Source organism: Physeter macrocephalus, chromosome 7 (assembly GCF_002837175.3).
Source record: "Physeter macrocephalus isolate SW-GA chromosome 7, ASM283717v5, whole genome shotgun sequence".
NCBI classification, from domain to species: domain Eukaryota; kingdom Metazoa; phylum Chordata; class Mammalia; order Artiodactyla; family Physeteridae; genus Physeter; species Physeter macrocephalus.
The window spans coordinates 96797765-96809976 of record NC_041220.1 but is presented as its reverse complement, the minus strand read 5'-3'; the positions used below and the strand labels follow the sequence as shown (position 1 = coordinate 96809976).

General features: G+C 36.8%; 1 protein-coding gene across 5 annotated transcripts in view; it reads left to right on the top strand.

The window, feature by feature from the left end:
- PACRGL (parkin coregulated like) overlaps positions 1-12212 on the top strand; it is a 58092-nt gene that overhangs the window by 35862 nt on the left and 10018 nt on the right. For 4 of the 5 annotated variants that reach the window (XR_008617846.1, XM_024119501.3, XM_024119500.3 and 1 more), the window contains exons 2-7: positions 935-1002; positions 1119-1273; positions 3623-3690; positions 5355-5445; positions 8211-8345; positions 8821-8928. Coding sequence is in view for 4 of the 5 variants with exons in the window: in XM_024119501.3 (XP_023975269.1) it covers positions 935-1002; positions 1119-1273; positions 3623-3690; positions 5355-5445; positions 8211-8345; positions 8821-8928 (625 nt within the window). In the remaining variant the exon portion in view is untranslated. The remainder of the gene's footprint in view (positions 1-934; positions 1003-1118; positions 1274-3622; positions 3691-5354; positions 5446-8210; positions 8346-8820; positions 8929-12212) is intronic. The other variant, XM_028492098.2, reaches the window with a different exon arrangement.

The window sequence follows — 12212 nt, the reverse complement described above, 5'->3', positions numbered from 1 at the left end:
TCCTTGAAATAATTTGATTAGGCAGGAAATCAAGGGCTATGAATTAGAGCCCTCCCATTAGCAGAAAAGAGGGAATTGTGAAAGAGGGAGACGTGAACCACCATTCACTGGATAAGCAACTTTATATATTATCTTATTTAACCTTCAATAGCAGCCTTGATAGGTTTGTATTATTTCCCCCATTTTCATAGGTCAAGAAGTCAAGGCTCAGAGAGATTAAATAATCTGCTGAAATTCTTAAACATATAATTGGTAGAGATGAGACGCAGACCCAGATCTGAGCCCAAAGCTCCTACCTTGTCACACCACACTGATCACATCTGTAGGGTTGAGTGTAGGAAATGGAAGAAAAGGAGACAACAATGATCCTAAATTTTTCAGCCTGAGGGGCCAGAAAACTGGTTGTACCTTGAATTAACAAGAGGTTCATAACTTCAGTGTGATAACTTCAGTTTTGGTTACGTTCAGTTTAGGGAACTTATGGTACATTTAGTAGGAGAGTTCATTTTGCCACTGGAAAAGTAGGACTTGTTATGCAGATGTTAACATTTGGAACTTTGGAAATATGGAGGCCAGAGAAGGTGAAGACATTATGGGCCATGCCAACCACTTTTTCCAGAAATCTGGTCTGCATTTTCTGAATATAGCCAGAGGATTACAATTGAGTTTCTAGACGTATATTTAGACTGTTTGAATGGGAAAATGCATATTTTTATACATCTTACTTTCTTACAGATGGTTTTTAGTTTACTGTTATCGACATTGAAGTTGATATAATTTCATATTTTCTTATTGGTCTTTCAGGTATTTTGTTCCATACCATACCTTTTTTGTGGCTCTTTTACTGTATTTCCTACTCTGTTCTGTTTGGTCTTTATATTGTTAATGAATCCTTCTCCCCAAAAAGTTGAAATCAAGTTTCATTTAACTGCAGGAGTAAAAGAGAAGCAATGCAGAAATCCGAGTGCCATAGAGGCGTACAGTTAAGAAACAGAGTGACAGGTACAGAATGTTGCTTTTAAATGAAGAGGTAAATTTTGTTAATGACACATTCTGTTGTACTGATGGATGCAGGATGAGCTTTCACCTCTTCCTTGTTGATATTCTGTTCTTTCCAGATAACTGTGATCAAAAGACATCATCAAGTGCACAAATAAAACATAGGACTACAGTTCAACAAAGGAGATCCTCCTCGTCAACCAGTTCTCCAGAATCTGCAAGAAAACTTCATCCTCGACCAAGTGATAAACTTAACCCTAAAACAATTAACCCTGTAGGTACAAAAGAGATTCCTGACCCAGTAGATTTCCAAAGTAGTAGACATTTTATTGAGCCATTCTGAATGCTATCCCAAGTTCTTTTGTTTGTTAGTTTTAAGCTAGTGGTGAAGGAAGGCATATGGTAATCATGATGAAGAATGGAGATAATGATGTGAGTGTGGAAGTGAGACGGTGTAAAGTAAAAACCAGCTTTGGTATATCCTATCACATTCCTGGATGAGTATTGTAGAGTATAAAATAAATTGCATATCAGCTTTCTTTTTTTTAACTTTACTATGGTTATTGTACTTCCTAATATCAATGAGTAAACTTGTATTCAATTGCCATAGGATGAATTACATACATGCTTCTATAGTTGCATAAAATCTCTGACCATTTGTCTATCATCTATAAATGAGCTCCACTAGAATTCTTAACTACAGCCCTAGTTTTGTTTTGCCTTCTCACAGCAATTTAATCAGATTTAGCAAACATAAGATTCATGTACATAAAAGTACGTAATTGTAAGTTTCTAGATCAGTTTATCCAAAAAGTGAACATTCGTGCTCCAATACCAGATGGTGTCTGGCCCAGCCTTACATAGGGTAAGATGATAATGGTTTCAGCCTTTAAAGGGGATTATGAGAGTGGCTGAGACATGGACTTTGATGGCAGGTAAAATATGGCAGATACTTAAGTAAGGATACAATGAACTATCCAAGGGCAGAAGGAGATTTTCTGACTTTATAAAAGGAAAATGGAAAATAGTTTAAGCTTCTTAGTTCCTTCACTTCTTTCTGTAATTTGCAGTGTCAAGGAAATCAAACATGTGAAAAATGCCCTGATATCTCTGTGCTCTTGCTTCCTTTTCTCATATTTCGTTGAGGGAGTTTATGGTGACACTTCAATTTTCTTCCTTTCTTTAAAGAAAAACTTTAGTAATATTTAGTGGCCCTAGTCTAAATTTTATTAAAAATTAAGGAAAGCTTTGGGAAATAATTTAATGATTTGACTTGAGAATAGGGTATATTAGAAAAGACCATGTCTAATATATGTAAAAACTCCTGATCCAAAGCAAATCGGTTGGAAGTCGGGACAGTGGTTACCTTTGGGAGAAAAGGTGGGAAGGGGTTGGAAAGAGGCACCAGTAACAGTCAGGTTTTCCACCTTAGTGTTGGTACACAGGTATATTCACTTTTTGAGAATTCACTGATCTATCCACAGTTTTTAAGACTTACATTTTTCTTAGCACGAATTATAATTAGAGAAATAAAACGTTAGTATTGCTGTGAATTGTCACACAGAACATAGATTGAGCTTTGTAAATTAATCTTTTATTATAATGTTAAATTTTAATGAAATGTCATTTATGTATTTTTACTTAAAACATACGTGTTTTTCCAGAGGAAAAAGGGTTCATTCTAAACTTAGACTTTTACGTACATTTTAAAATTACTGACTGTGACTTTAAAAAGTTTTTTTAGCTAGTTGTATCTTTAAAATAGATTAGTAAGTTTATATTTTGTAATTTAGACAGCTATGTTTCATTTGATTATGTTCAAAGTACCATGTGGTAAACTATTTACTTTCTGTGCCTAAATTCTTAAGCCTCTGATCACTTATATTGAAATTATGTATGCTGCGATTGTTTAACTGTTGTGATTGATCATCTTTTAAATTGTCTTTGAGAATGCATATAGAATTAATTTAGTCATAAAATAATTATATAGGAAAACTGAAAGTTGTGAAGTTATATATCTAAGCAGACACATCCGGGCATGTGTTTGTGAGAGTCTTGCTCTGTCTTCAACTCTGTCACTCCTGTTCATCCTAAGCCTTTGATTTTTATTGAAGCACAAAACCAGATTGGAGAAATTACAGGTTCTCTGACCATCCAAGACCGTCCATATTTGAGTGGAGGAGAAGTAGATGTGTGGGAGGTTGAAAACACATTATACTTTCCCTGTACACCTTTTCTCCATTTAGTCCTCACTTTGAAAGGTCACAGTGCAGAAGGGGTGGAAAGATGTTATTATCTTTATTGTATTTCTTTATAGTATTTATATTTAAAAATATTTATCTATAGTATATTTATTTTATATATGGTTTCAGCTACCTTCAAGCTTTCTGAAACAAGTTAAGGGTAAAAGGAAATATACAAAATGCGTTTGTGGTTGTGGTTTCAGTATTGAGAGGATTGATCATTTTTCTTAGCCATTTTTCTGAGTACTTGATATGAGCTTGGTGGCTTGCAAGTCAGGGTGTCCATCTGCCTCTGACTGCAACAGGATTGAAGTTGATTAGGTATCACACAGTGGAGATGATAGTAATATTTATTGTATTCTTGTCATTTTTTATTTCAGTTTGGTGAACAGTCACGAGCCCCTTCTGCATTTGCAGCTATTTACTCTAAGGGAGGTGTTCCTTGCAGGTAAAATCAGTACAAGTTATAATTGACCATATTATTCAAAATAATTGAGTAAAATCAATACAGTTTTCAGTTTAAAGTTTTGAAAGTTTTATTTACTAGGGAGGTTGAAATAATGGTGACTTATTCATACCTTGGCTGTTTGAGTGGTATAGATCCTGGGACATTGTTGAAGAAAATCATTTTAATTCCAAAATAGAATTACTGGTAGATCTACAGTAAACCACCAAATAATTTAAGAAATTGAATGAACCAGTTTCTAAAACAATTTAAGCATTCATAGGCTTGGGCAAATTTCAAATAAATAATCCTTTTTTGTTCGTGAACTGGAAGTCGACAATTTAATGAAATTGTTTCATTATTTTTTAATTATACTTCAAAAATCAAAGATTTACAATTTTTTTACCGAAATTATATCTCTTAATGAGTAATATTGCTGTTTTTGTTTACTTTTGATGCAGTTCTTGTAGCCCTCTTGGATAGAGATCAAAACTATTTTAAAGCAAACAATGCAGGTTACTAATAGAGTGATATCATTTTAAGATTTCACTACTGAGAAACATTGATTTCTTCTAAGTATAACCAGTTTTAGCCTGTTATAAATGATAGAAAATTTTGTTTTCATTGTGGAAAGAATAATCAAAACATTCTTTTTGTTGTTCTGAAGTTAAAGAAATGTAGTTTTTAGTGGTATTTTCAGATTTGGAGGGCTAGGAGTGAAAAATAAGCTCAGGAAGCATTCTTTAATTTATTGTTGTTATTATTTTGTATTTGCATTCCGAATTGAAACTCTATTTTAAGGGTCTTATACCCCCTCCCCACTCCAAGAATTTATTATTGCTAAAAATGTAAAAACAGTGTTGCCGAGGCTTCTTGCTATTATGAAAAGAAGGTGTCAAGTTGAGAACATTACAAAAGGAGTGTGAAGTAACAGTTGAGTGTGTTTAATAAGTTCACGGTCATGAGTGTGATGATGGTTCCATGGGTGTATTCATCAAAACTTACCAAATTCTGTATAACAATGTCAATTTTATTGCGTGTTGGTTATGTCTCAATAAAGGCTGTTAAAAAGAAAAAAAGCAGTAGCGGCAGTGACTTTAATTCAAGGGGCTACCTCTTTGTTACCCTGCATGGGTCATTGCACCTTCCTGGCCTCAGTTTTCTTCTCTTTAACAGGCATAAAACCTGGCTTGCCTTTAGATTATTCATGTTAGGGTTAAATGATTTACATCTGAAAAATAATGTTACTTATTAAAAAATCATTGTTTCTAATTATCACATTTTGTTTGCATGTTTTGTGGTAGGTTTGCTATAGTTTTGTCTATATTATTTGGTTATAATTATAACTGAAACATATCAAATGTAACATTTGCATTAAGACACAAATAGCAACATGCTGGAACTCCAAAATTGGAGGCTAAACAAATGTGGAGCTGTTAAATTTTGCCACCAAACCATTTTGCTAAAAGAGAAGGAATTTGTAGGATTATAAATATATAATTATTGCTTTATAAGATGCCTTTGTGACATCATTTAAGGTCATAGTATTCCTACATGTTACAAAATAATTCTAATATGATTATGTTCTAGAAAGAATATGTATATGTTAGATAATCACTGCTTAATATATGTTGTCCTTGTTACATGCACTGCCTTTTATATTTTAGATTGGTCCATGGTTCAGTAAAACACAGGTTACAGTGGGAGTGTCCTCCTGAAGAGCTTCCATTTGATCCTCTTCTTATTACTTTAGCTGAGGTAAATACTCTGTCTTTCCTAAATGTTTATGGAAAACAAATTTTTAAAATTGTGTTAAATGTTATTTTGTAACTCATCAGTAAATACTTTTGAAATAAAAGCCAAACAACAGTATTAAGGCACCACATTCCCTTAGGAACTAATTATGATTGGTATATGTTTATTAAACTGTTTAAACAGCTTTATAAATATGAAATTAAACATGAAATCTGCAGTGGTATTTGTAGATAAGTGGAAAAAATATTCATATTTAATTTTTAAGAAGTTCTTGGAATCAAATTGAATTAGTCAAATCAGAGGAATATCACTGATTTGAACTTATATTGCATCAGATAACAATTACTGGTTGGTCTTTCTTTATAGAAGCAGGCACCATTAATATGATATGTTTCTTAGGGAACTGATATTACCTACCTAATGTTCTTTGGGAGAATTCTCTGGGCTTTTGCCTACTGGTGCGTTTTAAGTCGAATATCATGGAGATGGTTTTTGTAGAGGATTTTAGAAAAACTGCTGATAGATTCCTTTATATTATTTAACATTTGTGTCAGGAAAACAGTCGGCATTGTATTAGCTTGAAGAGAGTAGTGATATCTCCTGTGAATTTTATTATTTATAAATGTATAGAGTTAGAGTCAGAAGTTGAGAAGTGAATTAACCAGTTGTACTTAACCTTTGAGATACTTGTCTTCTTTAAGAGTTAAGGATCATTTTTGTTGTTGTTGATGTTAAGAACGACAGCAAGAGCTTCGATGGTGTTAAACTGAATAGGCAGTGCCTCTAGGATAAGTCATACAATAATAAGTAATCTAAATAAAATATGACACAGAAAAAACTCAAGCTTTTTTTCTTCATTTAAAGAAACATTTGCTTTTCCTGTAAAACTAGTGGGGAGGGCCAGGTGGCGGCAAAACAGAAAAGTAGATAATTGTGCTGATTGATATTTCTTAATTATAGTGAATCCTTAGAGTTTCTAGTTCCTCCTTTAGTTTTCCAAGTATGCTTGCTCTTTTAAATGGACATAACAGTTACTACTGAAGACTGCCGAATTTTCTTAGGTCTCAGCTTTTCTTAATTTGTACCTCAGCTTGCAGAAGGTATTTTGGTGTAATAAGCAGTGTATTTTTATGGGTAGCCTATTTTGAAATTAAATTTTAATCAGTCTCTTAAACTTGGTATTGAAAACTAAAGATGTTCTAATATTTCATTAGTTCTTTTTTAAACTTTTTATATATGGTAGCAAACAATTTTTTAGATGAATCAAAACTATAGTGATACCTTTGAAAACATACTCTAGCTAATCACAAGGAACGGGGAGTGCTTTAACCTGGGGACTCCCCAAAGGCACTCTGAGTTTAGTTTAGACCTCATAAAGTCAGTCTTTTAAATACCCGTTTTCCAAACACCAATGCTTTTATTTCTGTACTGGGTAAACTCCACTCATTTAATAATGGGGAAATAGTGACAGAACCACCACTATTTAAATCCATTTCACCTCTTGACCTGAGATTCCTCATCTCTAAAATGAAAAGGATAGGGGTGCTCCTAAGACCATAGAACTGTGTTCCAAAATGGTGCTGGTGTGCTTGGCATCATAGTTTTCAAAAGCGTGACAGCATCTAGGAGAAGAAGTGTTTCATCACCATTTGGAAGCAGATAGTTTGGTCTCAAGGACAAATTGTTTGAAAATTAGTATTTTTAGGCATGACCCTGCAGCTGGTTATAGATATTCCAGATAATAATTAGTCAAACTGAGGGAATGTTGCCATTGCTTTCTTTCTTTTTTTTTTTTAAACATCTTTATTGGAGTATAATTGCTTTACAATGGTGTGTTAGTTTCTGCTGTATAACAAAGTGAATCAGCTATACATAAACATATATCCCCATATTTCCTCTCTCTTGCATATCCCTCCCACCCTCCCTATCCCACCCCTCTAGGTTTCTTTCTTTGTTTTATCTTTTCAAAAAAGGTACCTATTTTATCCTGACTCAAAGTGATCAGTTAAATCAAAAGACTACTGTCTAATTATTCCTAATGCATTTGGGGTGAAAGGCATAGTAAGAAATGATTTACACTGTTTTTTTTTTTTTCATATTTTTGTTTGACATTCTGATGTTAAAAATGGCATTTGATATCTTACGATGCATTTTAAACATAGTACAAGATTTGTCTTAGTATTTAAATATGAAGGAAATATAATATTTTAGAAAGTCATTAAACAAGTTGCAAAATCACCTTTAAGATAAGGGGTCCCGTAATTTTGCATTCATAAAGTGGAGTTTATTAACATACATTTTAGACTAATTTGCTCTGATTTCAGGCAGTGTTTGGGAGTATATACGTGTTTTTAGTATCCTAGTGAGCTTTTTTTCCTTCTCTTTATTTCTTTTTATTTCTTTCCTCTCCCTCCCATCCTCCTTCCTCTTTTTTCTCTGTTTTCTTTTTTCCTTTGTTTTCTTTTTCTTTATTTCTTATACTTTTCCTTGCTTCTCCTTTGATTTTTCCTGTTCCTTTTATTTTTTTCGTATTCTTTTTCTTTTCCTTTCCTTCTTTTCTTGGTTAGAGATCCCTCCTGCCTCATGTATGTCCTGTGTTCCACAATTTCTTAGTTTAATTGAAATTGTAATTACTGAAATTATATTTCACAAATAGGAAAACAATAATAATAAAACTTGATTTTTACTTACACAAGTAAGGATTAATTTTTTTGGTATTAGCATCACTAAATGGGTAGTAAATCATGTTTTTGTCTTTGTTTTGGCAGGGTCTGAGAGAGACGAAACATCCATACACCTTTGTGTCAAAGGAGGGTTTTAGAGAATTACTTTTGGTCACAGGTGCTCTTGAAAAAGCTGTGCCTTTGCTTCCTAGACTGATTCCTGTGCTGAAGGCAGCTCTGGTATGTCCTTTATTCCTTTAGACTTTCTGTGGTACATTTAGAACATTTTGTGTCTTTTTTTCTTTCAAATTGTATTCAAATTTGTTCTTCACCTGTGATTTTGATGTGTGTGCAGTATTAGGCCACTGTTATTCAGGGCCAGATGATTACTTACTGGAAGACACCTTGGGAGGATGTACTAAAGGTAAAAAGGGACATCTTGAGTAATTAGAGAAAATAATGAACCTCAAATCAGTCTTTCTGTAGGCTACAACATATTTTTAATTAATGTTTCAGTCAAGCCAAATTTGGTTATTGCTTCTAGATGTCCTGTACTAAAGGTTATGTTTTAAATTCTGGGTTTGGTTGATTATCTTCTAGGACTGAATGTTCAATCTCTTTTTCTCTACCTGCTTGCCCTTTCTCCTTACCCATCCTTCCTTCTCCCCTCTTTCTGTCCCTGCCTGTGCACCCCTAACCACCCAACCCTCCCCAGGTCCACTTGGATGATGAAGTGTTTGAAAGAGGATTGAATGCTCTGGTACAGTTAAGTGTCATTGTTGGCCCTTCTCTAAATGACCATCTGAAACATCTGCTTACAAGTGTAAGTACTGAAAAGATTAGAGAAGGATTGTGTATATGTATCTCTTCCTGATGTAATGGCTTCAAATTAATCATTAAAATGATTCAAAACGTTAAGAAAACCTTATCATCCTAACCAAAAAATATAGACATCAGACCTAGTGGTTCATAAAGTATTTTTACTAGTGGACATGAAAAGCAGCTACATGAGCAAATTTAGAGTTGTAATCAAAGTAAGCAGAAGTTGAATGGACAAAAATTAATGAACAGTGTGAGGACTTCATGCCTATGTGGATTGGCTATGAATTATAAGAAGAGCTTATACGTATTCTTGTGGAATTGGATATTGCCAAAGTGATGTTTTTCATCTTTTTTCTTTTTCTTTGTTTCACATAGTAAGTTTTTTAGTGAGTCTCTAGCATTCAGGATGAGACATTTTCCTGTTAGGAGTAGTTTAACCATATCACGAACTTATATTGGGGTACTCTGCAGTTCAAGTGGTCCCCAAGACCACCCTTAGGTTGAACAATTTGCTGAAAGGACTCATGGAACTCAGAGAAGCTGTTATTCAGTGTTGCAGTTTATTACAGTGAAAGGACACAGATTGAAGTCGGCCAAGGGAGGAGGTGCATGGAGCAGGGCTGAGAGAGACCAGGTGTGGAGCTTCCAGTTGTCCTCTCCCAGTGGAGCTGTGTGGCCAGGGCTTGCATTTTCCAGCAGTGACGTCTGGCATGATGCATGGAGTATTGCCAGCACGGGAAGCTCACCTGAGCCTGGGTGTCCAAGGGTTCTCATTAGAAGTTTGTCACATGGCATCACCGCCTGCCTGCCTGGTTGACCTTGGTCTCCAGCCTCTAGAAGTTGAGCTGATACCTTGTGGCCCGAGGCCCCCACTGAAATCACTTTTGTTAGCATTGACTATCTGGTGTGGCCCAAGGCCCCAGGTAAACAAAGACACTCTTATCTGGAAGGACTTTCCAAGAACTTCAAGGTTTCCATCCAGGAGCCAGGGGCAAGGACCAAACCTTCTTTATGCAGAGTTAATCCTTTACTGCACACACGGAAAGAAAGATTAAAGTCCTGGCTGGGATAAGCTGTAGCTAGGATTTCTCTGCATGCATCCTTCTGTAGTTCAGAGCAGAGACATCTATGTTGACCATAGTTCCACTTTTTTCTTGGACCCATCCACCTGAGAGATCCTAGAAGTGTATTTTTAACTTCTTATTATGCAGATAGACTAATACACCCCAGGAACCACCTGGCTAAGCCTATGGAAAGAAGGGGTGGTGGTGAAAGTAGGGGTGCTGTGGTTAGAAATGGTAGGAGATAAAGTCTCACCATGGGTCTGGTGGGGAGAAGACAGAGTGAGACCAGACTCTCAAATGTTAACATATGGGGAGTCTCAGGACAGAAGGAGGAGAATCCTGGCAGATACTGGCTTATCACCCTTAGGTCAGCAGGTTGGGTTGTGGCTGACTAACTACAGGAATTTCACAGTAATATGTAGAACGACTCACTGTAGATTGATTGCTTTTTTCAAACACTCAGCAGTTCAACATAAATCTGCTGCTCTCTGCCCTCCCATTTTGTGTCAGGTATCATGTGAGGCACGGGGACTATAATGCTGAACAAAACCAGATATGCCCCCTGTCCTTGTGGAGGTTGGTTTTTGTTTGGGGGAGAAATAAGTAGCAAGGACATCCTCTGAGAGAATTAGGATGCGGTGAAGAGGAAGCGACATGGAGAGAAAAGGATCCTTCCCCCAACTGGAAGTTGAGATTCCTAAACAGCCTCCCATTCCTGCCCAGTATGGTGGAGGGAGAAGACCAGATCAACAGTTAAACTATTTTCTTTTTTTTTAAAGGGACAGTAGCATTAATCTTTGGTCAGTAACATTCCTCCCTGCAGCTCTGCTTTTTCTAAGACAAGGACTGACTGAAAGGGCCTCTTCCCTTCCTGGGGTGGCAACACTTTGGGGAGACCTAGCTACCACACTGGCCTTCACACCCCAGTGGGATTCCACAGAGGAGAGGTCCTTGGAAATAGGACATGTGGAGGTTTGTCCCTGGTCTGTTAGCTACATACCATGAGGACCACTGAGGCGCTAGATGCTCCCTCCTTCCCTCCCCTCCCCTCATCCACCACCCCCTTCATCCAGAAAGGCTCCACTTTCATGTCTCATAAACTTCTACATTAGATGTTTATTTGAAGAAAGGACTCGTCTTCTAGAAAAAGAATTTCAAAACCAGTTACTGAACCCATATACAACTGATTTTCTTCATATGTGAAATAAGTCATATTCTTTCTGAGCTTCAACTCTGAGAGACTGTCCACTGACCCTAGGACAGTGATCCTCAAACTTGAAGGAAGAAAGAAAAAAATCACCTGGGAATCTTGCTAAAAGTGCAGAACCTGGGCCTTTGTCCTGCGATTCTGATAAAGCAGTTTATGGGGTGGGACCAAGAATCTGTACTTTGTAAGTGGGCATCTGTGGTGGTTCTGATGGTGGTGGTTCATTGTTCGTCCTGCACTCCCCTGCCCGAGAACATGGTCTCGAAGAAAGCAAACTTAAGATCTATAAGAGGTACCTTTTCTGTTCATCCCCAGGATGTTGATAAGCCCTGCCTGTCCTCTCTTTTAGAGTTGCTTTTTTCACTTTTTTTTTATCTTTCTGGGAGTCTCTTCTGACCCTCCCTAACCTTTGATGACCTGCTAAAAGGACCCCATTACTCAGTGCTCAGTGGTGGGAAGTATGCCGGGGTTACTCACAGATCTGGGAAGAGGAAGAACCAGAAACCTACTCTAGGACAGGGGCTTTATGTGTTTGATCAATGAGGAATTCTTGCCTGGGCTCCATTTTTATCCCCAGAAAGTGGAGCCATGAGCAAGTCCTGCTGTAGCTGAAATGTTTAGGTCTTTGGGTGAGTGTTGCAGACACTTGGTGGGAGAACACAGTTATGAGTTGTGCTTGAGGGCCTGAATTGCGCTGTTTCCCTCTTTGCTCTTGTTCTTGCTCACCTGTGCTCTCTCCCTTCTTCGCCAGAGCTCCACCTGTCCAAGGAGGCCCCTTCAGGACATACCTGGGGGTGATAGGTGGTCTTGTGGTTTTTAGTCTGATTCTTTTTCCTGCCACTGTTACTGAGTTATTCATGTAAATGCTCTGTTCTTTGTTATCTCTTCCTTTTTTTTTTTTGTTTTTTGCGGTACACGGGCCTCTCACTGTTGTTGTGGTCTCTCCCGTTGCGGAGCACAGGCTCCGGACGCGCAGGCTCAGCAGCCATGGCTCATGGGCCCAGCCGCTCCGCG